Raw genomic sequence first — 27200 nt, 5'->3', positions numbered from 1 at the left:
AACGTGACCAGGAGGATTGATTTGATCTATTTACACATTCCTGACCAGAGTTGTTTATAATGTTGTCTCGTCTTCAGAGACTGACTTTTCACAAAGTGAGCTAGGTAGGTTAGTCATACAGCATACATGGACAAGCGTAGCCCTAGATTTAATAAGATCAAGCATTAACTGGTGATAGCAGACACCCACATAGCAGATGATTTGGGGTGTCGGAGGTGGAACTGCGTTGGTGAGCAGCTGCTCTTGCAATCATTGTCACTAAGCCACAGGCGTTAGAAGTTCAGAACGAGAAAGTGTAGAATATAAAGAAATAATTATGCTCAAATTGAAAAATCATTAAAGAAAATAATGAGGATGTCCCACCTTCACACTGTCAAAAAACAACGCTTGGCTAAAGCGGATCTGATTGAACCGACCCCATAGTCTTTAGAGCTCACATTGCGTCAAACCTTAGTCTGTTTTTCTTATTAGTTTGCTTTTTATTGTCAGGGTGTTTATTTAGATTTTGAAGTGGAACTGTTGACTGTGCATGCAGTCAGATTCACTGCAAGTGTTGACAGCTTACTTAGTCATAGAAAGGACCCTGTGAAAGAAGAGTGTACGAACCATCCACATACTTTGAAGCTTTGGTCATAATTCAATGATCAATTGGTGTCCTGATGTGATGATTGACATTTTAGTCATTGAGTAGTAGTGAGTTCATACATTGTCAGGCTTTTTTCGTATTGGTCCCCCGTGGGAATCGAATCCACAACCATGGGGTTGCAAGCGCCTTGCTCTCCCAACTGAGCCACACGGGACCCTTGGTGCAGGACGACAGAACAAATTACTTTCAGTGACACTTTATTTGGCTAGTCCCCTAAAGATGATCCATAGATGCTCGCACTATCAGCAAACTATCAACTGCAACTCTGTTGATATGCAACTGCTTGCCAGGGTTACAGTTAGGTTTAAGGTTAGGGAAAGGGTTAAGATCAGGGTAAGAGTTAGGGTTAAGGTTAGGGTTTGTAGTAGTTAGTTAGTTGAACACTTACTGAACATCTATAAACCATCTATTTGGGATTAGTCAAATAAAGTTAATTAATTCAGGAAAAAAATACCTGAGTTTCTCCTAGCCCTGTACGTATATGACCCATGTGCCATCTCCCTCTGCCCCCCTTTCTCCCTCAGCGGTTGTGCCCCCCACCCAGCGGCCGGAGACGGTGTGCGAGCGTTGGCGGGCCAGCCTGGTGGACCACTACGGGGGCCTGCCTAGGCCCCACCACTACCTGCCCCAGTGCGACCCCCAGGGGCAGTTCAACCCCATCCAGTGCTACGGCGACAGCAGCTACTGTTGGTGTGTGGACCGGGACGGCCGCGAGGTGGCCGGGACGCGCTCGCACGACGTGGTCAAGCCTGCCTGTGAGTGACGTTACTGACGCTGCTGGTCATCTTTTCACATTTTCAAGTTTGTACTGTAGGATTAAATGTCGAATGCTAATCTGTGACATGTATCTTAAACTGTATAAACATTTGTTGATGTTAACTTGAGGTTTGGGAGGAACATTTGAATTATGATAATGTGAGGTATCATTTAGTTAATTAGTTATCTACACAGGTAGGTTCATTAACATCTAATACAGTATATCTGTCAGTGTTTTATCCAGACTTTCTTCCTTCTTCTCACCCACCCTCTACAGGTGTCCCCACTGTAGCCCCTCCCACCATGCACCCTCTGCCTCGCCCTGATGTGACCCCGCCCCCCTCAGGCACCTCCCTCCTGTATGCCCAGGGACAGCAGATTGGGGCACTGCCTCTCAATGGCACACTCATGGACTCGGAGCGCTCCTCTACACTATTGGCTCTGCATGTAAGGAAGAATACTAGGCTACTCCATGCTAGTCCTTACAAGAGCTTAATGTAGAGTTTGTACTATTGAACAGCTAGGAATATCTCATTGTATGTCAACCATTCACAATTTCTTAGTGTTCTTTCTAGGCATTGTGTGAAGTTCACGGCACTCACCACTGTATTTGTAGATCCATATAGTTTTGTGTCACGTGTTCTGATCGTGGCTAAGGTACAACCTGTGTTGAACTGGTAGACAGTAAGTGTAATATGTATGTGTCTCTCCACAGGGCTCCATTGTGGTGGGCATCGACTATGACTGCAGGGAGAAGAAGGTGTACTGGACCGACCTGGCAGGCAGGACCATCAACAGAGCAAGACTGGAGCCTGGGGCCGAGCCTGAGACTCTCATCAACACAGGTACACTTACACCAGGGAAAATGTGGCACCGAACATTTTACATTATTATTTAGGCTAATAATATAACTCAATCACTGTTCGGAAAAAAGACTGTTCAATGCATGGCTGCGTATAGCGTAGAGGCCTGGGCTATAGGCTGTATCAGATATGTTTCTTCTTTCATTGCACGGGAAAAACACATTTCATGCAATTCTACTTTGTATGACTGGAGACATTAGCAGAATCTTTTTTTAACATGAAAAATGAGAGAGATCAATAAAAGCGTCTACCTTTCCTATGAGAAGGGGAGACACAAATAGAATACGTCCAGCTAGAGGAAGAAATGATTGTCCAAAAACAGAACTTTTAAGAGCCACTGAACCAACAATGATATTTGCTGTATTTGCTGCGCTCGCTCACTGTCTAAATTGTGCACGCTGCCTTTCCTTCTGACTGTAGGTAATGCGATTTAAAACAATCCCAAACTTATTTTTTTAAGGCTAATGATGCTATGTGGCCAAAATCATGCTTTAGTAGCCTATTTAGATTTTTTTAAATATTTCAGGTATTTACTACAGTATGTTCAACTGAATAACCTTTATGACTGTCCATTGTCCGTAGGTCTAACCAGTCCAGAGGGCTTGGCGGTGGACGTGGTGCGCAGAGCCATGTTCTGGGTGGATAGCACGCCGGACAAGATCGAGCGTGCTAACCTGGACGGCAGCGGGAGACAGACTCTCTTTGACACTGACATGGTCAACCCCCGTGCTATCATAGTGGACTCTTCCACTGGGTAAGGTTGAGGTTTAAAGTGGGTCATGTCAAAATCTCTCACAGTGGTGTGTACATTAACACATAAATACCTAATGTAATAAAGAAAGCGTACTTGCACATTCATGTGCGCTCCCAATAGTTTAGGTGTTACACTATATTAGTCAAGTCAGCACATCTACTATTCTCACTTTTTTACTCTAGAATAAAACATAACTTTTTGAGAACATACAGTAAATGTACCGGTTGGTTTTCTACATAGGAGTGACTATCGGCCATGGCTGTCTTATGTTCCGAGTTCAGTTACTGCGCCACTGCTTTCACAACATCTCTGACCAAAAGGAGACTTTCCCGAAAGTCATAAACTGTTCCGTGGAAAGGCGTTTGACGAGCTAGGGTGACTGGAAGAAATCAAAGCAGAACTGGAGGTGGATTGTTTCTAACTCCCACACTAATCTAAGTTTGCATCCCAAATGGCACCCTATTCTCTATATATTGCACTACTGTTGTTTATGGTCCTTGTGAAAAGTAGTGCACTATGTAGGGAATAGGGAGCAATTTGGGACACTGACTCACGTTAGTGAGACAAGGACGGCCTCGGGAGACCCTAAGGTCAAGGCTCACAGGTTTTTCTGGGTAATCTCACTCTGACCTCATCAGCTCCAAAACCCAGCCTCACCAAGATATCTCTTCTGAGGCAAGAATTGTACTTCAGGTGGTCCCTTAGGAGCAGGCTACCCTACCCTGTCAGATCCAGGTTGTGTGCGTGTGTGTGCCTTTAAGTGAGTGTATATCTTTACCTTAGTGTGTGTTTTTTGTTGTTGATATCTATGATTGTGTGTGTGTGTGTGTGTGTGTGTGTGTGTGTGTGTGTGTGTGTGTGTGTGTGTGTGTGTGTGTTTAATTTGAGTTGGGGCATTTCCCTTCTTTAATTAATAGCCACGTTAATTATGCTTAATTTCCTGTGTTTCCCGGCTGTCTTCCTGTGATGTGCTTACTAACAATACACTCTCTGCACATCAAGTCACGGGGGGGGGGGGACACACAGAAGAAGGCTGGGGCTACGTCCCAAATGGCACCCTATTTCCCATATAGTGTACTACTTTTGACCAGGTTCTATAGGGCTCCACATATTAGGTATACTCAGTGTATACCCCCCTTTTGCTCTCAGAAATGCTTCAATTCATTAGGGCATGGTCTCTACAAGGTGTCGAAAGTGTTCCACAGGGATGCTGGCCGATGTTGACTCGAAATCTTCCCACAGTTGTGTCAATAGTCTGGATGTCCTTTGGGTGGTGGACCATTCTTGATACACATGGGAAACTGTTGAGCGTGAAAAACCCCCAGCAACGTTGCGGTTCTTGACACAAACCGGTGAGCCTCGCACCTATTCTCATACCCTGTTCAAAGGCACTTCAATCTTTTGTCTTGCCCATTCACCTTCTGAATGGCACACATACACAATCCATGTCTCAATTGTCTCGAGGCGTAAATATCCTTCTTTAACCTGTATCCACCCCTTCATCTACACTGATTTGAAGTGGATTTAACAAGTGACATCAATAAGGGATCATAGCTTTCACCTGAATTCACCTGGTCAGTTTATGTCATGGAAAGAACAGGTATCCTTAATGTTTTGTACACTCAGTGTATAGGGAATAGGGTGCCATTGGGGACCTACCCTGAGGTTGACAGCGGATGGAGACAACTGATGAAGGAGAAGGCAAAAGAGGGATAGAAAGAGACAGATTGAAGCAGAGACAGAAACAGGGAAATAGAGAGGGAGGTAGATAAATTAGTTGAGATAGGAACTGAAGGGAAAAATCAAGATATCTAAACTGGCCCTGTCTCTCCCAATCTCTTTCTTTCTCTATCGCAATTCAATTCTAAATGCTTTATTAGTATGACGAAAGTATACACTATATATACAGAAGTATGTGGACACCCCTTAGTGGATTCGACGATTTCAATCACGCCTGTTGTTTACAGGTGTATAAAATTGAGCACACAGCCAAAAATCTCCATAGACAAATATTGGCACTAGAATGGCCTTACTGAAGAGCTCAGTGCCTTTCAACATGGCTCCGTCCTAGGATGCCACCTTTCCAACAAGTCAGTTCGTCAAATTTATGCCCTGATAGAGCTGCCACAGTCAACTATAAGTACTATTATTGTGAAGAGTAAATGTCTAGGAGCAATAATGGCTCAGCCACGAAGTGGTAGCCCACACAAGCTCACAGAACGGGACAGCCGAATGCTAAAGCGCGTAGCACGTAAAAATCGTCTGTCCTCGGTTGCAACGTTCACTACCGAGTTCCAGGCTGTCTTTGGAAGCAACGTTAGCACAATAACTGTTCGCCAGGAGCTTTATGAAATGGGTTTCCATGGCCGAGCAGCCGCACACAAGCCTATGTCAAGTGTCGGCTGGAGTGGTAAAAAACTCTCCGCCATTGGAGTTAGTTCCAGTGAAGGGAAATCTTAACGTTACAGCATACAATGACATTCTAGACGATTCGGTGGTTCCAATTTTGTGGCAACAGTTTGGGGAAGGCCCTTTCCTATTTCAGCATGACAATGCCACCGTGCACAAAGTGAGGTCCATAAGAAGTGGTTTATCGAGATCGGCGTGGAAGAACTTGACTGGCCTGCAGAGAGCCCTGACCTCAGCCGCATCGAACACCTTTGGGATGAATTGGAATGCCAACTGTGATCCAGGTCTAATTGCCCAACATCAGTGCCCGACCTCACTAATACTCTTTTGGCTGAATGGAAGCAAGTCCCCGCAGCAATGTTCCAACATTTAGTTGAAAGCCTTTTCAGAAGAGTGGAGCAAATGGGGAATCAACTCCATGTTATTAAAGCCCATGATTTTGGAATGAGATGTTCGAAGAGCAGGTATCCACATACTTTTGGTATAGTACATAGTTGTATTGCGAAACTGACAGGAGGAAAACAGGAGATTGGTCCATAGGGCAAGAGCCTTTCTGGCTCGTACAAGGCTTACTTACTTACTAATTGCCAAAGCAACCACTCTCTCCTTCCCCCTCTCTCTCTCCCCCTCCCTCTAAGGAACCACACATTCTGAGCCTGTCTGTCTATCTAAGCCCCACTCCACATCTGGAGGAACTCCTGGCCCGCTCTGCTCGGCCCACAAGATCAGCAATCAGCACAGCTACAAGTGCACGAGTGTGTGTGTACTGTGTGTGAGTGTGTGAGTGAGAAATGGGTTTTGTGTATGTGTATTTAGGATATAGGCTTGTGTGTTTGTTTCGGCAAAATGTATGCATGTGTTTGCGTGTGTTTTTTTGATGTTTGCCATACATTAAATTTGGGTTTATATCTGGTAGAGGAATTGGCTGTGAGTGGGTGCACATGTCTGTCCAGCCTCAGGAATCAAAAAGCACATGGTTAATCATGAAGCCCAATCATGCGAAGCAAAATTACACTGAAGTCACGTCCAAAGACCTGGCCTTTTCCCAAATACAATGTTCGCTCTGGAGTAACTCAAGCGTTCTTCTTTTATTATTTATACTGAACAAAAATATAAACGCCACATGTCGGTCCCATGTTTCATGAGCCAAAATAAAATATCCACACATTTTTCCATACACAGAAAAAGCTTATTTCTCTCAAATATTGTGCACAATTTTTGCACATGTTTGTTAGTGAGCATTTCTCCTTTGCCAAGATAACTTAAGTGACTTAAGCACATTTTTACTCCTGAACTTATGTAGGCTTGCCATAACAAAGGGGTTGAATACTTTTTGACTCATTACATTTCCGCTTATTATTATTAATTTGTAAACATTTCTAAAAACATAATTCCACTTTGACATTATGGGGTATTGTGTGTAGTCCAATGACACACAATCTCAACTTAATCAATAAAAAATTCAGGCTGTAATTAAGCAAAATGTGGAAAAAGTCAAAGGGTGTGAAAACTTTCTGAAGGCACTGTATATACAGTGGGGCAAAAAAGTATTTAGTCAGCCACCAATTGTGCAAGTTCTACCAGTTAAAAAGATGAGAGAGGCCTGTAATTTTCATAATAGGTACACTTCAACTATGAAAGAAAAAATGAGAAAAAAAATCCAGAAAATCACATTGTAGGATTTTTAATGAATTTATTTGCAAATTATGGTGGAAAATAAGTATTTGGTCAATAACAAAAGTTTATCTCAATACTTTGTTATATACCCTTTGTTGGCAATGACAGAGATCAAACATTTTCTGTAAGTCTTCACAAGTTTTTCACACACTGTTGCAGGTATTTTGGCCCATTCCTCCATGCAGATCTCCTCTAGAGCAGTGATGTTTTTGGGGCTGTTGCTGGGCAACACGGACTTTCAACTCCCTCCAAAGATTTTCTATGGGGTTGAGATCTGGAGACTGGCTAGGCCCCTCCAGACCTTGAAATGCTTCTTACGAAGCCACTCCTTCGTTGCCCGAGCGGTGTGTTTGGGATCATTGTCATGCTAAAAGACCCAGCCACGTTTCATCTTCAATGCCCTTGCTGTTGGAAGGAGGTTTTCACTCAAAATCTCACAATACATGGCCCCGTTCATTCTTTCCTTTACACGGATCAGTCGTCCTGGTCCCTTTGCAGAAAAACAGCCCCAAAGCATGATGTTTCCACCCCCATGCTTCACAGTAAGTAGTGTTATTTGGATGCAACTCAGCATTCTTTGTACTCCAAACACGGCGAGTTGAGTTTTTACCAAAAAGTTATATTTTGGTTTCATCTGACCATATGACATTCTCCCAATCTTCTTCTGGATCATTCAAATGCTCTCTAGCAAACTTCAGACGGGCCTGGACATGTACTGGCTTAAGCAGGGGGACACGTCTGGCACTGCAGGATTTGAGTCCCTGGCGGCGTAGTGTGTTACTGATGGTAGGATTTGTTACTTTGAACCCAGCTCTCTGCAGGTCATTCACTAGGTCCCCCCGTGTGGTTCTGGGATTTTTGCTCACAGTTCTTGTGATCATTTTGACCCCACGGGGTGAGATCTTGCGTGGAGCCCCAGATCGAGGGAGATTATCAGTGGTCTTGTATGTCTTCCATTTCCTAATAATTGCTCCCACAGTTGATTTCTTCAAACCAAGCTGCTTACCTATTGCAGATTCAGTCTTCCCAGCCTGGTGCAGGTCTACAATTGTGTTTCTAGTGTCTTTTGACAGCTTTTTGGTCTTGGCCATAGTGGAGTTTGGAGTGTGACTGTTTGAGGTTGTGGACAGGTGTCTTTTATACTGATAACAAGTTCAAACAGGTGCCATTAATACAGGTAACGAGTGGAGGACAGAGGAGCCTCTTAAAGAAGAAGTTACAGGTCTGTGAGAGCCAGAAATCTTGCTTGTTTGTAGGTGACCAAATACTTATTTTCCACCATAATTTGCAAATAAATTCATAAAAAATCCTACAATGTGATTTTCTGGATTTTCTTTTCTAATTTTGTCTGTTAATAGTTGAAGTGTACCTATGATGAAAATTACAGGCCTCTCATCTTTTTAAGTGGGAGAACTTGCACAATTGGTGGCTGACTAAATATTTTTTTGCCCCACTGTACCTATCTGGTTTCATATTCAGTGTGTGCTGGAATTGAACCCACAACCTTGATGTGTAGCGGAATTGATTTGGAATCACTCCCTCCCGTGAGACTTGTAACCCCAAATGCCCCCTCAGATCTAGAGGAAGTTAAGACTTGGGTTGGAGAGCGGGTGACCTGGGTTCGATCCCACCAGTTACCCTTGCACACACCATTTATGAACCAAATGAGCCACCATCCACACCACCATAATTGCCCTTTCTAAGTGCTTTCTAACTGTGTGTTGTCTCTCTAGGACCCTGTACTGGACTGACTGGAACAGGGAGGCCCCGAAAATCGAGAGATCCTCAGTGGATGGCCACAGCAGGAAGGTGCTGGTGAAGGACGGGATTGGCCTGCCCAACGCCTTGACCTTTGACACAGCCACGAGACAGGTGTGCTGGGCGGATGCAGGTAAGAGTCCCGTGCCTCCTCTAGGAGCTTGGCGCATATAGAACCACACCTAAGGCATATAACTAGAACCAGCTTACTTTCCCAAATCCTCACTCTCATAAAGAGGGGGAAAAATGCTAAACTGATCTTGGATCATGATTTTGATTTATTTTTGATTTTTTTAACTAGGCAAGTCAGTTAAGAACAAATGCTTATTTAGAATGACGGCCTACCCCGGACAACGCTGGGCCAATTGTGCACCGCCCTATGGGACTCCCAATCAGAGCCGGATGTGATACAGCCTGGATTTGAACCAGGGACTCTAGTGACGCCTCTTGCACAGAGATGCAGTGCCTTAGACCGCTGCACCACTCAGGAGGGCAGGGCTCCAGACGTTTTAACCTGGTGGCACCAGCCCATGATTTGGTCGCGCAATAAAAACATTTGTAATAATTTTATAAAGTCATTGTAAATTATTTCACAATGCTTAATAAGAAGTGTAATAGACTACTGAGATGGTATTGTTGCTAATAACAAATACATTTCCTATATGCTATTGCAAAATAAAATGTATTTGGTTGTGTTTATGAAAGTTTTAGGTAGGCCTACTATTAGAATATGAAAAAAATTTTTTTTCATTACTTTTGTTACTGTAGGCTATATGTAAAAACGATAAACCACAAAAACACCACAATTCAAGTGTTATACACGTCACAAAGAAATGAATTATTATTTAATTAAGACAGATCTTTAAAACATACAAAACACTAATACGTTGTATTATGTTATTAGTCTGTGCTTAGTAGCCTATGCTGCCTCAAGTGCTCACATTTAGAACACATGGAATAACAGCTGTAATATTCTACAAAAAAAAAGTGATATTCTGAAATCTCTATTTCAGAATATCACTTTTTTTTGTAGAATATTATGGAGGAGAGATGAATCAAATAACTATGTTTTCCATTTTTATCTGAGGATTAATTGTCGGAGTAGAGAACACAAGATTTTGTATTACTCAAAATGGATCCAAATTCTACAAAGATAATTCCCCCCCCAAAAAAAGGACCACATGTAAAATAACAACCCAATGTTTATCTCCCAGGACAAATTAGCTAGCAACAGCAAGCTGGCTAAATTACATGTCCCGATTTGAAGCTTCAGCACCATTCTCTCACTCCTTTCCTGCTGCCTTACGCGTCGATCACACCCACAGCTCTATTTGATCAAAATATTATGCCGCATCATCTGGATATGCGTGCATCAGAAGTTCAACATTCACCTTCTGCTACCATTTCTGTTCAACCTGTCTATGCATACAGTTTGATACATACGCTCTATAAATCAAACGTATGCACCACACAGAATGCACTGCTACCTTGCAGTGTTCCATTGGAAATGTACAGTGCCTTGCGAAAGTATTCGGCCCCCTTGAACTTTGCGACCTTTTGCCACATTTCAGGCCTCAAACATAAAGATATAAAACTGTATTTTTTTGTGAAGAATCAACAACAAGTGGGACACAATCATGAAGTGGAACGACATTTATTGGATATTTCAAACTTTTTTAACAAATCAAAAACTGAAAAATTGGGCGTGCAAAATTATTCAGCCCCCTTAAGTTAATACTTTGTAGCGCCACCTTTTGCTGCGATTACAGCTGTAAGTCGCTTGGGGTATGTCTCTATCAGTTTTGCACATCGAGAGACTGAAATGTTTTCCCATTCCTACTTGCAAAACAGCTCGAGCTCAGTGAGGTTGGATGGAGAGCATTTGTGAACAGCAGTTTTCAGTTCTTTCCACAGATTCGCGATTGGATTCAGGTCTGGACTTTGACTTGGCCATTCTAACACCTGGATATGTTTATTTTTGAACCATTCCATTGTAGATTTTGCTTTATGTTTTGGATCATTGTCTTGTTGGAAGACAAATCTCCGTCCCAGTCTCAGGTCTTTTGCAGACTCCATCAGGTTCTTCCAGAATGGTCCTGTATTTGGCTCCATCCATCTTCCCATCAATTTTAACCATCTTCCCTGTCCCTGCTGAAGAAAAGCAGGCCCAAACCATGATGCTGCCACCACCATGTTTGACAGTGGGGATGGTGTGTTCAGCTGTGTTGCTTTTACGCCAAACATAACGTTTTGCATTGTTGCCAAAAAGTTAAATTTTGGTTTCATCTGACCAGAGCACCTTCTTCCACATGTTTGGTGTGTCTCCCAGGTGGCTTGTGGCAAACTTTAAACGACACTTTTTATGGATATCTTTAAGAAATGGCTTTCTTCTTGCCACTCTTCCATAAAGGCCAGATTTGTGCAATATACGACTGATTGTTGTCCTATGGACAGAGTCTCCCACCTCAGCTGTAGATCTCTGCAGTTCATCCAGAGTGATCATGGGCCTCTTGGCTGCATCTCTGATCAGTCTTCTCCTTGTATGAGCTGAAAGTTTAGAGGACGGCCAGGTCTTGGTAGATTTGCAGTGGTCTGATACTCCTTCCATTTCAATATTATCGCTTGCACAGTGCTCCTTGGGATGTTTAAAGCTTGGGAAATCTTTTTGTATCCAAATCCGGCTTTAAACTTCTTCACAACAGTATCTCGGACCTGCCTGGTGTGTTCCTTGTTCTTCATGATGCTCTCTGCGCTTTTAACGGACCTCTGAGACTATCACAGTGCAGGTGCATTTATACGGAGACTTGATTACACACAGGTGGATTGTATTTATCATCATTAGTCATTTAGGTCAACATTGGATCATTCAGAGATCCTCACTGAACTTCTGGAGAGAGTTTGCTGCACTGAAAGTAAAGGGGCTGAATAATTTGTTAAAAAAGTTTGAAATATCCAATAAATGTCGTTCCACTTCATGATTGTGTCCCACTTGTTGTTGATTCTTCACAAAAAAATACAGTTTTATATCTTTATGTTTGAAGCCTGACATGTGGCAAAAGGTCGCAAAGTTCAAGGGGGCCGAATACTTTCGCAAGGCACTGTATGTACTTCTGGTGTACCCAAATGCACCGAGACGGTTGGTGTGATCAAGGCGTTACATGCATGCTGCTGAGGAAGGCGATAGTGAGGAGTCTTGGGCTACTATTGATGGCGAAGATTGAGGCCTTTTTGATTGAAGTAAAATAAAATAGTTAGAGTGCCTATAGTGAAATTTGGACAAGTATTAATATTGTATTGAACAAAGATGGAAAGAACGTTGGCGCGGCCAAATGCAGGCACAAGCAACTCGCTATTCAGGTAGGATGCAATTTTAGAACGTAATTGATTTTTTCGTATTTACAGTATTTTGTCATTATTATTACTGTATGTCATTGTAGGCATATTTATGAATATATGCAGCGTGTTTTGTTTCATTGTATCGAGACATTTTTGTTGGCTAAATTAAGTTTGATATGTCTTTTTAATTGTGTGCTCAGTTTAAAATGGATTATAAGTAAACCAGTTGTAAAATAAATATCATTAGCCTATTGCTGTCATTTGTTGGGGACGCACTAGCCTTTCTTGGTTGCCTAATTGCTGCAATACAGCCTATTCAAAACGTTTGTGACGTTTAAACCAGATAGCAATACACCACTGATAGTTGTTACAGTTGATTTTGGTATTTTAACCTGCTTGTCATAAACTCGTCTGGTGGGGATAGACAAAATCAGCAGACTCACGGCTGGAGCCAGTTTGGTCAGCATGTGAAAGCCGATTTATGGTCAATCTGGCTCTGTATTGGCCTTACAGCATTTACTGCTATGAGGCCTCTGCGGAAGTCAGGGCATTCATACTTCCTGCGCTTCGCGGAGCAGAACAGAGCTGTTCTCAAGGAAGTGAGTTTGTGTTTATACATGACCTCCCACGGCCCAACGCCCACCTACCCTCAAGCAATCTTGTCAATGCGGAGCTATACAGAGCCCTCTGCATTGTCACAACATTTGGGGGGAGATTGAATAATGGACATTTCTCGAGTTAGTGGGGATGGGGCCAAGCTGTTTTGGAGCAGAGTCAGAGGTGATACACAGTTCAGATGCATACAGACTGTATACTATGAAAGGGGCTTATACTGTTATCAACCTGATGAAACCTATAAAATCTCTCCCTTACCATCCCCAATCTCTTATCTTTTCTCTGTGTCCTCCCCTCTTTCCCTCTCACAGGGACCAAGCGTCTGGAGTGCATTGCGTCCGATGGGACGGGTAGAAGGGTGATCCACAGCAACCTGAACTACCCATTCAGTATGGTGTTCTATGCCAACCACTTCTATTTCACAGACTGGAGGAGGTAAGAGAGGAACATATCTGGGTTTAAATAGTCGTAGTTATGTCAAATACTTAAAGCTGTGCTTTGATGGAGGTCGATGGGTGCAATGGTTGCATGCAAACCCTGTAAGTAATGTTTAAAGTAGTGTTATTTTTAGGTTCAGTGTAATGGTATGAGTGGTTAAAAAAACTTCAAATCAAAACTCTTCAACAACACATTGCACAACTGGCAGCAACCAGCTGAATTGCGAATACAATTTACATTTAAAAAAATAGTGTACCAAAACACAAAAGACCAATAAGGTCCAAGCAAGCGCATTGAATGAAAGTATCTAGTAATGTTCATCATTAGCTGTTGTCTTGAACAGAGAGGGTATTGATGTTAAAGCCAGGGAGAAACAGTTAGGGCTCGATTCAATTTGTTATTGCGTGATTGAAATGTAAAAGTCATTTCAAGTTGAGCTGACAAGCATTTACCGTGAATGCAGTCCCGCAAAATGTTGAAACATTGCCTTTAAATTTAAATCATACTGTAATGCCGAACTTCAGTACCACGGATGGAATCTAGCTCTCCATCACAACTCTTCATTAGGGCACTTTGTTCAAACTTGAATATGCATTTGTTTTTCTGTGGTGTTTGTAGGGACGGAGTCATTGCTCTGAGTCGGGACAGCAGCCAGTTCACAGACGAGTACCTACCTGACCAGAGGTCTCACCTGTACGGCGTCACCATAGCTACCACCCACTGTCTATAAGGTAACAGTGTACATCTTTATAGCGTCCAGTCCATGTGGTCAACTTTTACATCAAGCTGCCTCATGCTACAGAAACATAATTATGTGGGCTCACACACAAATCTTAACTCATGTTATTGGTGATGTTCCAGGTTGTCTGTTTTGCAGTGGTGCTTGTGCATCTCAGAAGATTGCTATATCATATGAATTGATAAGACACTTTCCTCTAAATTGAAATCTGATAATCTGTGCAGCGCCTGCAAAACAATATGGAACACCAGCAATAGCATTCACTGTTGTCAGTGGTTTTACACATCTGGTGGAAATAAGTCAGATGAACTGTTCCACTTGAATTGTACTGTATGGCTTATGCCTTTTTGGGTGTCAGGTAAGATAAAAGCTGTCTATGTAGCCTGAAATTCTTATATTTTTGCAACTCTGCAGATGAAGTATGGTCCCCAGTGTTAAGGCTCCCTGCTTTCTCACAAGCTTAGTTATTATGTGACAGTATCAGAGCGGACACCTGCAAAAAAAAAAAAATAAACTAAAATGACATAACAGAAGCATTACAAACAGCCTTGAAACAGAACCTGTCAACTCGGAAGTTCCTCAGGGGGTGGGTAGAAGGCACCTGCTGCTAAATCACTGTACTTCAGACCTAGGTGACGAAATTTGACCGGTCCTCGCTTAGACATCAAAGCACTTCAAAGCCATAGAAATCTAGCGGCAAGAGCCCTATGAGATGACAGTCTTGCGTTTGTTGGGAGCACTCTTGAAATGTACAAAGAGGGGTATTTATGGAGATTTTTTTTTTAAAATGACAAGTTTGGAAAGTAATGTTTGTTCTGTGACTGACGTTAGTTTTTTTTTTTAGCTGAGTGTGGGGTAGCCATCAAGGATGTCTGCTATCCTTCCTGTGGCCCTAATGTGGTTGTCATCTGTTGCAGGGAGACAATGATAGAGACAATCGTGTTTATGGTGCTATTTTGGCAGGCTTGCCCGTGAGAACCCTTTCGTCATACACTGCTACAGAGGCGGCGAAAGAAGACTCGCGATGGAGCAAGTATTCCACCAACCACAGCAAATTTACAAAACACCAACTGCGACAACCCCCCCTCCCCGCAAAAAAAGTTTTGTACATTTGTTTTATACCTCATTTCTTACTTTCTACTGTATTTTTGTATGTGACTTTTTAAAGAAAGCCAAAGAAAATAGCTTTAAAATAAGATCTTTGAGCCACAAGTCCTGTTATAACTGTGTATTGAATGAACACACAGCAATGCAGTATGAGTATTCTGTGAACTAATAAGAATTGTCTTCTCAAATATCTGTTTTACCATATTTTTTTTTTTAATCCTTTTTTATAAGATGTGATATTTATAACAATAAAATGTGATTCAGGACTTAAACAGAAATGGGTCATTTCAGCAAAGAATCTGAGAACTTACCATTTCTTATTAAAAAAAAATCTAAAAATCATTAATTTTCATATTTAAAAAAAGCCCCACCCCCTCCAAAACAAGACAATTTAATTCCAGTCCTCCCGGCTCCTTATCAAAAAGGGGGAGGCGAAAATAGAATAAGAACAGGGTCCTGGGACCATGTATAGTTTGTGTGACTGGTACTGCTTTTCCACAGACTGCGTGTGTTGGGAGTTATAGGGCAGAGGTCAAGGGTTCAGGCAGGCCAGGTCATCTGCCGACCTTGCCCAGGCGGTGGTCTGTCTTGGGGTCTGCGATGATGGCCTGGACAGCTACGATAGCCTCGTTGATCCGGGTCTGCAGGTCTCGCAGCTCCTCAATGTGGAGCAGGCGCAGGATCTGAGCCGCCTCGTTCAGGGTAGCGTCTGCAGAGAAAGGAGCAGCACACCGTTTGGAGGCCGTGTTCCAGGACATGAGATTATGCTCAGTCAATGATCAAGGTCACAGTTGAATTCTTGTATGACTGTAGGAACACGTTGACAGGATTAAGGATGCATGCAATCATGCTTTTGTTTTCCCTAGGTTCTAAATGCTGTGTAAAAAAAAAAAAGAAGCCATTTGTAGTGACCCGAAAAAAATTTAACTTCCATACATACACTACCATTCAAAAGCTTTGGGTCACTTAGAAATGTCCTTGTTTTTGAAAGAAAAGCATCTTTTTTGTCCATCAAATTGATCAGAAATACAGTGTAGGTTCATGTTGTGAATTACTATTGTAGCTGGAAAAAGCAGATTTTCTTTTATTGGAATATCTACATTTATCAGCAACCATCACTCCTGTTTCCCAATGGCAGGTTGTGTTAGTTAAAAAGTTGTTTCTGGCCATTTTGAGCCTGTAATCAAACCCACAAATGCTGATGCTCCAAATACTCAACTAGTCTAAAGAAAGACAGTTTTATTTCTTTAGTCACCAGTTTTCAGCGGTGCTAACGTAATTGGAAAAGGGTTCTGTCATGATCAATTAGTCTTTTAAAATGATAAACTTGAATTAGCTAACACAACGTGCCATTGAAACACCGGACTAATGTGTAGATAATCCATTCAGGAAATATAAACTCAGCAAAAACAAGAAACATCCTCACTGTCAACTGCATTTGTGTGAACATAAAATTCAACAACAGACAAACTGAGCAAGTTCCACAGAAATGGAATGTGTCCCTGAACAAAGGGGGGGGGGGTCAAAATCAAAAGTAAGTCAGTATCTGATGTGGCCATCAGCTGCATTAAGTACTGCAGTGCATCTCCTCCTCATGGACTGCACCAGCTTTGTCAGTTCTTGCTGTGACATGTTACCCCACTCTTCCACCAAGGCACCTGCAAGTTCACATACATTTCTGGGGGGGGGGAATGGCCCTAGCCCTCACCCTCCAACCCAACAGGTCCCAGACGTGCCCAATGGGATTGAGATCCGGGCTCTTCCCTGGCCATGGCAGAACACTGACATTCCGGTCTTGCATGAAATCACACACAGAACGAGCAGTATAGCTGGTGGCATTGTCATGCTGGAGGGTCATGTCAGGATGAGCCTGCAGGAAGGGTACCACGAGGGAGGAGGATGTCTTCCCTGTAACGCACAGCGTTGAGATAGCTTGTCGTCATTGCAGGCACAGTCCGATGATGCAGTGACACACCGCCCCAGACCATGACAGAACCTCCACCTCCAAAAATTGAACCCGCTCCAGAGTACAGGCCGCGGTGTAGCGCTCATTCCTTCGACAATAAGCGCAAATCTGACCATCACCCCTGGTGAGAAAACCGCGACTCGTCAGTGAAGAGCACTTTTTGCCTGTCCTGTCTGGTCCAGCAACGGTGGGTTTGTGCCTGTAGACGACGTTGTTGCCGGTGATGTCTGGTGAGGGCCTGCCTTACAACAGGCCTACAAGCCCTTAGTCCAGCCTCTCTCAGCACTGATGGAGGGATTGTGCGTTCCTGGTGTAACTCGGGCAGTTGTTGCCATCCTGTACCTGTCCCGCAGGTGTGATGTTCAATGTACCGATCCTGTGCAGGTGTTATGCGAGGACGATCAGCTGTCCGCCCTGTCTCCCTGTAGCTCTGTCTTAGGCGTCTCACAGTACGGACATTGCAATTCATTTATTGCCCTGGCCACATCTGCTGTCCTCGTGCCTCCTTGCAGCATGACGAATGGCACATTCACACAGATGAGCAGGGACCCTGGGCATCTTTCTTTTGGTGTTTTTCAGAGTCAGTAGAAAGGCCTCCTTAGTGTCCTAAGTTTTCATAACTGACCACCATCTGTAAACTGTTAGTGTCTGAACGACCGTTCCACAGGTGCATGTTCATTAATTGTTTATGGTTCATTGAACAAGCATAGGAAACAGTGTTTAAACCCTTTACAATGAAGATATTTTGATTTTTACAAATTATCTTTGAAAGACAGTGTCTATACTGTATTTCTGATCAATTTGATCTTTTAATGGAACCCCCAAAAAATAAAAGAGCATTACTTTCAAAAACAAGGACATTTCTAAGTGATCCAGACCTTTTGAACGGTAATGTACACACCTCTCGGCAAGTACATACAACTCCTGCACTGACACAGCTTGCTTATGTTGACATGACAGGCCACTTCAAACAGTGGTTCACAGGAAAATGTCACTCGTCTCCACTGACACATTCCATGTCGTTTTCTTTGCCCGGATGCATCTCCAACAGATCTGGATCAGATCTCGACTATGTGATGGCAATAGCAATCCTACATCAACAGTAGTCAAGATAAATTCCATTACTATTCTGTCAATCATATCAATAGGACAGAACGGGTTTGCCATGGTGCCCTAGGGGGCAGCCTAGCTGGGCTGTTAGCTCCTGCAAATGTATTGTTAATTTTATTATGTTGTTTTAGGAAGATAGCGATCACACAAATCTCGTGATCTGAAATCGTATTTTCAATAATAAATCGATTATTAGATTGATTGCACTGCTTGTCAATGCAGTTTTGATTTGGGGAGCTCATGCCGGGGATGTCCTCTTGAGGTGTCGGACAGCTTGGACAGACTGTTGAATCGTGTTGCTGTAATGGAAGCCTGCTACATTGGGACTGGGAGACAATTCAGCCTAGAGAACACCACTGGAGATTACTTGGACTGAGGAGGTACGGGATGCGATTCAACTCAGCGAGGGTGCCTAAGCAGTGGAAAGATTTGCAAGGCGGAGCCAGGCTACTCCCAAGTGGTTGCAACCAACGTGGTTTGGACAGTGAAGAAAGCTGGCTGGCTAGTTCTGCAAGCTATTCCCAAGGAGAGCAACCACTTATCTGGAGGACTATTCAAATGTGTTATGTTTTGTTCTTTGCAGTATTTAATTATTTGGGCCATGTGATATTTACTGCAATTCAGCTTTTGGCTGTGATTGTGTAACATGTTTGAAGAGGACCACAATGGAAATACATTTTTTACTTAAATGCATTGTATCCTCATGTTTGTATTGCGTTTTATAATTGTCAAATAGAAATGTGTAGAGACTTATTATAATAATCGTCTTGGGCACAACAGGGAATTGACATCGTAAGCATTTGCAGTTACAGAAGCACTTCAAAATGTCATTTAGGGACTAGTCCCTTTGAGGATAATACACTGCAGTTTGAAATGTGTCCGTGTGCATTACTTAAAATACTCGACTGCGAGCACTCACCTCCAGTATCAAAGCCGAGGATGTGTTTGTCCAAGGCCACGGGGAGACCCTTGAGGCAAAAACAGGAAGAGACATCACAGCAATTAGGGGACACAGGAAGTGCCAATATACAGCCGTCCTCTTAAAATAGCGTAGCCACGGAGATGACTTGCAGACCACTGCACACAGGCCTTACCCATCACACTGAGGATCTATGTACAGTGCCTTGCAAAAGTATTCATCCCCCTTGGCGTTATTCCTATTTTGTTGCATTACAACCTGCAATTTAAATTGATTTTTATTTGGATTTCATATAATGGACATACACAAAAAAGTCAAATTGGTGAAGTGAAATGAAAAAACTTGTTTAATTTTTTTTAATAAAAAATAAAATAAAACTGAAAAGTGGTGGGTGCATATGTTTTCACCCCCTTTGCTATGAAGCCCCTAAATAAGATCTGGTGCAACCAAATACCTTCAGAAGTCACATAGTTAAATAAAGTCCACCTGTGTGTAATCTAAATATCACATGACCTATCACATAATCTCATATACATACACACACCTGTTCTGAAAGGCCCCAGAGTCTGCAACGCCACTAAGCAAGGGGCACCACCAAGCAAGCAGCACCATGAAGACCAAGGAGCTCTCCAAACAGGTCAGGGACAAAGTTGTGGAGAAGTACGGATCAGGGTTGGGTTATAAAAAAAATCTGAAACTTTGAACATTCCACAGAGCACCATTAAATCCATTATTTTTAAAAATAAATGGAAATAATATGGCACCACAAACCTGCCAAGAGAGGGCCACCCACCAAAACTCACAGACCGGGCAAGGAGGGCATTAAATCAGAGGCAACAAAGAGACCAAAGATAACCCTAAAGGAGCTACAAAGCTCCACAGCGGAGATTGGAGTATCTGTCCACAGGACCACATTAAACTGTACACTCCACAGTGCTGGGCTTTACGGAAGAGTGGCCAGAAAAAAGCCATTGCTTAAAGAAAAAAAACAAGCAAATACATTTGGTGTTCACCCACCAAAAGGCATGTGGGAGACTCCCCAAACATATGGAAGGTACTATTTTTGGCCATCAAGGAAACCCAACACCTCATCACCCCGAGAACTTCATGTTCAATGTTTTTCCCCCCATCGGCAGGGACTGGAAAAATTGTTAGAATTGAAGGAATGATGGATGGCGCTAAATACAGGGAAATTCTTGGAAGAAACCTGTTACAGTCTTCCAGATTTGAGACTGGGATGGAGGTTCACCTTCCAGCAGGACAATGATCCTAAGCATACTGCTAAAGCAACACTCGAGTGGTTTAAGGGGAAACATTTAAATGTCTTCGAATGGCCTAGTCAAAGCCCAGAACTCAATCCAATTGAGAATCTGTGGTACGACTTAAAGATTGCTGTACACCAGCGGAACCCATCCAACTTGAAGGAGCTGGAGCAGTTTTGCCTTGAAGAATGGGCAAAGAATCCCAGTGGCTAGAAGTGACAAGATTATAGAGACATACCCCAAGAGACTTGCAGCTTTAATTGCTGCAAAAGATGGCTCTACAAAGTATTGACTTTGGGGGGTGAATAGTTTTGCATGCTCAATTTCAGTTTGTCTTTTTTGTTTGTTTCACAATTTTTTATTTTGCATCTTCAAAGTGGTTGTGTAATGTTATGTAAATCAAATGATACACACCAACAAACAAAAAATATTTCAGGTTGTAAGGCAACAAAATTGGAAAAATGCCAAGGGGTGTGAATACTTTCGCAAGCCACTGTGTCAAGTGTCTCAGAGTAGAGTGCCCCCACCCCTGTCCATATAATTTTATTCATTGTGATTTAAAAAAGGCTAAACTGATCCTAAACCAGTACTCAGATGTTTTGTACACTTGAGTGTGCTTGCCTTGTGCAAATGGTCCAAAAAATACAAAACCTGTCCTGTTTGGACCCAGTTCTGAAATATTGTGGGCATTCTTTCAGATCACGTTTTAAAACCTTTGTCATTTTGATGAGGCCTAAATGTGTAGGCGGGAGGGTGGATCTGCCTCAGTATCTCACCTCTTTAGACTGCCTGGCCTTGGCTATAGCTTCTGGGGTCAGCCTCTCTTGGATGAGGATCCTTATAGCCTGTTGGACAAGTAGAATAACCACACCATTGCTGCCAAATCTGCACAGGGTCATCATTTACAACATCGTCATAAGAACTGAGTAACACCCTTTTCACAGTATAGCGCCAATCCGAACTGGTTCTGATATTTTCATTTTACATTGTCCTTTCCAGCAAGGTTCCAGTAACTATGGTGGATGCGTAACTAGGCCATCGCACTACCGCTAGGCACAGCTTGGCTCAGTAGTGTGAAAAGGGCCTTAGTACATTTGTCCCGCTTGATGACTGCTGGTTCTCACCTTCAGCATGACCAGGTAGTCGTCGTGACGCTGGATCTTCAGCATGTTAGCCAGGCCCATCACGCCAGCCTTAAAATCTGGGTTGTTGCCTTGCGGAGCAAGAAGGGAACACACCCAGTCACCTTAACACTATACATATCTACCCCTACCACTCCAGTATCCCTGCACATTGTGAATATGGTATTCGCACTGACCCTGTACATTCAGTAGCTTACTTTGTGTTCATTTCTATTCCTTGTGCGTTTGTGTTCTACTTTACTTTATAGTACTACAGATATTGATTACTGCATTGTTTTGAAAAAGTTAGTCATTTCACTATATTTGTGCAAGTGACAATAAAACTTGAAGCACTTATTTTAAATACAGCATGGGCCTGCTGACATTCATAATGTCAGCTGGAGTCACAACTGTCCCTGTTGGTTTGATTCTCATCTTGTTTTGCATGGTAATAAAACAAAAGATAACCATATGTAATCACTGGGAATAAACCATCTTCAAGGGAAGTCGAGCCTAAGCAGGCCAGGTAGGTAATGAGCATACAGCAAAGGAATGGTGCCTACGCTAGAAGAGTAGCTAGTGAAAGGCACCACATGAGCCTGAGGTATCCAATGTTTCTAGTCACCACTGTCAGCCTCTACATTCCCATAGCAGTGGGAGGTTGCTGTGTACAATGATGATTTTATCACAAAACATAAGGGACAGAGGAGGAGTGAAGAGAGGATGAGAGAGATGAGTAGAGGGGTAAGGGGAGAGAGGAATAGATGAAAGAGTGGTTAAGCTCACTGTCCAGATGGATGAGTGGATCCGAGGGTTTCTCCGCCTTGGTGGCCGTGGCTGGCGGACAGTTCTTGTACTTCTCAACTGGGGAGCCAGTGGGACACACAACATCCAGAAAGTGACCACTTAGTCCATGCCCCCCACTTATTACAAAATACTTGCTTTAATAGTGTGTAAACTCAGTCATTTAACACTCCTGGACACTAACAGTGTATGGCAACAGAGGGTGGAACCACAATTAGATTATCCCTCTAACCACTAGGCAGGCAGCCTAGTGGTTAGAGCGTTGGACTAGTAACCGAAAGGTTGCAAGATCGAATCCCCAAGCTGACAAGGTACAAATCTGTTAACCCACTGTTCCTAGGCCTTCATTGTAAATAAGAATTTGTTCTTAACTGACTTGCCTAGTTAAATAAAAGGTACAAATAAATGACCCCTTATGGTGGAGCAGTCAAAGTTAAAGTTGCCACTGTTAATACAATGCTACCATCTAGTGGCTGACATTCAAAATACCGAATCACACCTAGGAAAATAACGCTAGTCCCTTCAAGAGATATAAGGAGTAAATGGATGGTACAGTACCATTGTCTCCATACTCGAACCGAACTGCTAGACCCAGCAACCAGTCCACCGACTCCTGTCTCTCTTGGACACTGAATGGGCAGTTTACATCTTGAAGATACTACGTAGAAAACAGAAAATCAAGCTCATGTTCAGAAGGGAGAAAACTTGTCACAGTGTGTCTTACAGAATATGACCCAGGGTACCTTGAATACAAGATTCCTGAGACCATAACCGTGATACAATCTTCTTCAAAATGGTTTACTCCATCGGAGTGGTGTCGTTACTAGCTTTCAACATGTAGCTCTTTAATTCAGAGCTTGTGTATTCATCAGCGCTCACTGTAAAACTAAAAAAAGCATTTATTGGACAAATGCACATAGGTCCCTCCCTGTTTGCTTCCGTTTGGTTCCTATTTAATACACCGCAGGTGAGACATGGCTGACCAATTGTTTTCAAATGCCGCCATTCACATTTCATGAAAAAAAATTGTAGTTTCTCCTTGAGCAGCACTGTCCAGACTCATCACACTGGGGAACTATTCAAGCCTGGAGACAAAGGTTTCTGATGCAAGCGCTGACGTGTGCTATGTCTCAAGAGTCTTTCCTCATCCCGTTCTCCCCTCGCCACTTTCTTAAAAATGGCAGTTGGTAGCGAAAGGATTCGTGGAGAGGGTGCTTCCTGGACAGAAAACGGGATGGTAACTTCACAACCCCAATGGAGGTTCTCCAATGAAAAAGAGAGCGTCACAGCTATGGAGACCAGTGATTAGGCCGGTAAATCGGATTGCTTTCAGCATTCTAGGATGATTAGATCTACAGACTAATCCTGGGGCGTGTTCAGCAGGACGTTTTGGAATGTTCAGATAGAAATATGTCATGTAGAACAAACATCCATGTCTGCTCTATTCATGGGATTTCCATCTGCAACACTTGACACCATTTGGCCTTGGACTGGCTCTATTGTTTTGCCTGTGATGTAAACGGTTAGGGAAGGGGTTGAGAACAGATCCTCCTAGATACGCTGATAAAGTGGAAAAAGAACCCAGTTCAGTAAGGAGACCATTATGAAACATGGAGATACTACGTGAACTTGCACAATAATAAAAAAACACAGATTTTAGTTTTCCATCGCAACTGTGTTACAGTGCGCCCTACTGAACATAATCCAGGTTGTAATTTCTCAGATGTAATATGAACAGACCTTTGACTGACCCTGCAGCAAGTCTTGCTGCTCACCTGCTCAAAGGACTTGGGCCATTCCGAGCTGGGGATATTTCTCAGGTTGCCCCGGTCTTCAATTTTGTAGTGTCTGATTTTCTGGTCTTCCAGCCACACAATGAAATTCCTGAACTCTGTCTCATCTGTGCAAAGCAGAACATGAAGACAGTGACACAATAACTAGATGCACAAATAGTGGTAATAATAGATTTCATGTGTTAAATTATAGGCTGTGTTATAACTGGGGAGCCAGTGGGAATAATATATTATGTAAATAGGACAAAGATAAAGCATTCACATTTATTTTGAACCGGCAGAAATTCGCATAAGAAAATTCTGTAAAATTCCTAAGACAATTCACTTGTAATATACCAACACGGAATAGAGAGAGTATTACTTTCAGATGCCACACATAGCCTAGCTAAAGTTAGCTAATTATCTAACATTACCTAGTTGCGTTCTCCGTCTCCACTGCCTCGATGGCACTGCTGTTAGTAAACTAGCTATGCTAGTTAGCCAACTATCTGGTTTAGCTAGCTCCCAAAAAGCTAGTTAGCTTTGCAAATGCACAAAACCTGGACCACCTAACAAGACTCACAGGTTAATAATGTTGTATTATTAAACACAGCTAAGATTAACAAAACATGCATACATATTACAGACATGGCCGTATCGAAATGTTTTAGACTAGAGTAACATCAAAATACGGTACGGTAACAACTAACGTTAGCTAGCTAGATGCTACATATTCTGAGCATGGCCATGGGTGGCTCTGAAAGTGCACGTCATTCACTTGCAGATAGCTTGTTTATCGTGGTTTTGTTATAGCTACCGTTGCAGTCAAATCCAGAGGGGTTATGGTAATCCAACGCTGTCAGTTTTCTTCTAAACATTTTGTCAAGTGGTTCTACCTTCATAGGTCACAAACAGTGGAACTCCTAGCAGAGACGCACAGAGTTCTTCTGTGGACTACAACCCAACAAGGTGTATTGCCGCCACCAACTGGACGGGTTGAAACCAAAATAAGGTAAAAAGAAAATCCATACATTTTATTAAACCTGGCAAGTCAATTAAGAACTAATTCTTATTAAATGACGGCCTAACCCGCCCAAACCCTTCACCACGACGACGCTAGATCAATTGTGCGCTGCCCAATGGACAGCGCCCAATCAGGCTGTTGTGATAAAGCATGGAATCGAACCAGGGTCTGTAGTGACACTGAGATGCAGTGCCTTGGACCGCTGCGCCACTAGCCCCCATACATGATAGGGAAACTAACACCTACATTTAAAAAATAGTACACTGACAAAACAAAATTAAACTCCCACTTCTTTCTTCTTTCAATTCTCCATATGTCCCTTCTCAGGCTCTAGGGCCTGAGAGGGTGCTACGGCTTGTGATAATATTCCATATAACTCCTTCGCAGAGAAATCTTTCAGCCCCAGGAACCGCTCTGCCACTTCCACAATAATTTCTATCTTCCTGGACTTTCTCTCCACCTTGGCAGTGCAATTTATCACCATAGCTATAAAGGCCACCTTCTTAACCTTTAAAATGTCAGGATCCAGCCGGTGAAAGGCAACCCCTGCAGCCTGCAGTGAAGATCTATCCACCACTATGGACTCTTCAAGTGCACCATTCAAACCCTCAACCCTTTTATTAACAGCTGCTGCATATGATATGCTCTGGATAGCGCTGACTTTGGGCATTCGAAAGACGTGGCTTCATGGTTCCCACCACAAACGCATATGATATTTTCCACAACTCCCTTCTGCAAACACTTGAAACATGACCAAAAGCTTTACAATGATCGCATTTATCCCATTGGTCTTGGGATAAATGCTCAGACTCTGTAATAATAAACCCTAACTGCACTTGAGTAGGGAGAGACTCCCTATCAAAAAACAAAAGAACATATAAACTCTTAATTTTTCTTCATTCACCACACGATTCATCCAAAGTGCATCAATCACTCCAGGAATATTTTTCATCTCTTAAACATCTACTTCCTACGAGACTCCAGATATAACCCCTGAGGGGTGCCCTGTTCCTAAGAGACACACACAACACTTAAAACTTGTAAAATCGGGTGAGACGCAACACACGTTTATTCTGATCCTCAGAGACACAAAAAAATTGAAACAAGCCCGCCTCTCGTGATCCTCACAACCTTCACTCTACCCAGCACTCTCGCCACCAATTTGGATATCTCAAATGGATTCCTCAAGATTGGTAATTCGATCAGCTGCTCCTGATTTACAAACTATACTCCTACAAGATACGAAGTGACATTCTCATCACTGTTATCTACTTCGCTGTTTTCCTTTATTTTGGACAATGTTCCAATTCTTCTTGATTCTACCACCATTAGATTCAGAATCCACTTCATCATCTGCTTCAGCCAGCTTTCCAGAAAATCCTTCCTCGTTGTCCCACCTCTGCTACACACATCAACAACCCATTAGGGCATTTGGAGAATGGGCGCCTGTGATCCTCTGGAAAACAGAGTTCTTCTTCTTCTTTAAAGTTTTATGGCAGACTAAACCTATTGTTGTATTGCTGCCACCTACTGTACAGGGTATTGAAACAAAAGCAAATATATATATATATATTCCATTGGGGGGGTAATACAGAGATAATACAAAATACAAAAGTCTACCTTTTTGACAAGGAACTACCATTACTTATTCAACTTCACTCCTTTCTTCCGCTCTTCTCGCCTCCAGATAGGAGACATTCTGAACAGCTCTTATTCTTGCCACCTCCATCTCCTTCACCCTAACAGGACACTACAGAAATTCAGATCCATGTTCACCACCACAATTGCAGCATTTAGGCTCAGCTGGCATGTAATACTCCTCCTGTCTACATACACTTGACACATGACCAAATAACTTACATTTATCACACTGCATGGGTTTGGGCATCCAACCTAAATACACGTAAGAAGTGAGAGACTCTTCATTTAAAAAAACAATAGAATGGATGGACTGGGCTTCCACACTCCATCCACCATGTGAGTTAGTCATCGTGCACCAACCACTTGATCCAATTCTTCACGTATATCCTTTGAATTTACTTCTAGCGCCACCCCAGAGATAACACCCTGCTTTGAAGATCCACACACAACACATTCCAATCCAACATTTTGATGTGCAAAGCA

At 42.7% G+C, this 27200-nt stretch overlaps 2 protein-coding genes across 5 annotated transcripts in view; one reads left to right on the top strand and one right to left on the bottom strand.

Annotated features, from left to right (window-relative positions):
• Positions 1-15310, top strand: part of LOC139383335 (nidogen 2a (osteonidogen)) — a 91191-nt gene extending 75881 nt beyond the window's left edge. For 2 of the 3 annotated variants that reach the window (XM_071127837.1, XM_071127839.1), the window contains 8 exons: positions 1171-1401; positions 1680-1849; positions 2118-2247; positions 2848-3019; positions 8839-8996; positions 13126-13249; positions 13871-13983; positions 14909-15310. In XM_071127837.1, the coding sequence (XP_070983938.1) occupies positions 1171-1401; positions 1680-1849; positions 2118-2247; positions 2848-3019; positions 8839-8996; positions 13126-13249; positions 13871-13982 (1097 nt within the window). In that variant the 3' untranslated portion in view covers position 13983; positions 14909-15310. The remainder of the gene's footprint in view (positions 1-1170; positions 1402-1679; positions 1850-2117; positions 2248-2847; positions 3020-8838; positions 8997-13125; positions 13250-13870; positions 13984-14908) is intronic. The other variant, XM_071127838.1, reaches the window with a different exon arrangement.
• LOC139383337 (RNA transcription, translation and transport factor protein) lies at positions 15291-25193 on the bottom strand. Of its 2 annotated transcripts, none has more exons than XM_071127841.1 (8): positions 24870-25193; positions 24056-24180; positions 22839-22938; positions 22263-22340; positions 21480-21568; positions 21132-21200; positions 19094-19142; positions 15291-15807 (listed from the first exon to the last, which is right to left on the bottom strand). In XM_071127841.1, the coding sequence occupies exons 1-8, from the start codon at positions 24952-24954 to the stop codon at positions 15653-15655; spliced, it is 750 nt and encodes a 249-aa protein (XP_070983942.1). In that variant the 5' UTR covers positions 24955-25193; the 3' UTR covers positions 15291-15652. The 2 variants fall into 2 exon arrangements, with proteins under 2 accessions (XP_070983942.1, XP_070983941.1); XM_071127840.1 differs by having other exon boundaries at positions 15475-15807; positions 22263-22351; positions 22841-22938; positions 24870-25080.
• Between the last annotated feature and the right edge of the window lie 2007 nt (positions 25194-27200).

The sequence above is a fragment of the Oncorhynchus clarkii genome, chromosome 25 (assembly GCF_045791955.1).
Source record: "Oncorhynchus clarkii lewisi isolate Uvic-CL-2024 chromosome 25, UVic_Ocla_1.0, whole genome shotgun sequence".
NCBI classification, from domain to species: Eukaryota; Metazoa; Chordata; class Actinopteri; order Salmoniformes; family Salmonidae; genus Oncorhynchus; species Oncorhynchus clarkii.
Note: the sequence above shows the minus strand (reverse complement) of the source record. Positions and strands in the feature narration are given on the sequence as shown.

Bases quoted from the DNA above. Each gene is read 5' to 3' on its own strand.
- LOC139383337 (XM_071127840.1), bottom strand. From the start codon at position 24,954: ATGAAGGTAGAACCACTTGACAAAATGTTTAGAAGAAAACTGACAGCG. The intron at 24,181-24,869 runs GTAGCTATAACA...TGCTTTGCACAG, and splicing joins CTCTGGATTTGACTGCAACG to ATGAGACAGAGTTCAGGAAT. The intron at 21,201-21,479 runs GTGAGAACCAGC...CTTGTCCAACAG, and splicing joins ACTACCTGGTCATGCTGAAG to GCTATAAGGATCCTCATCCA.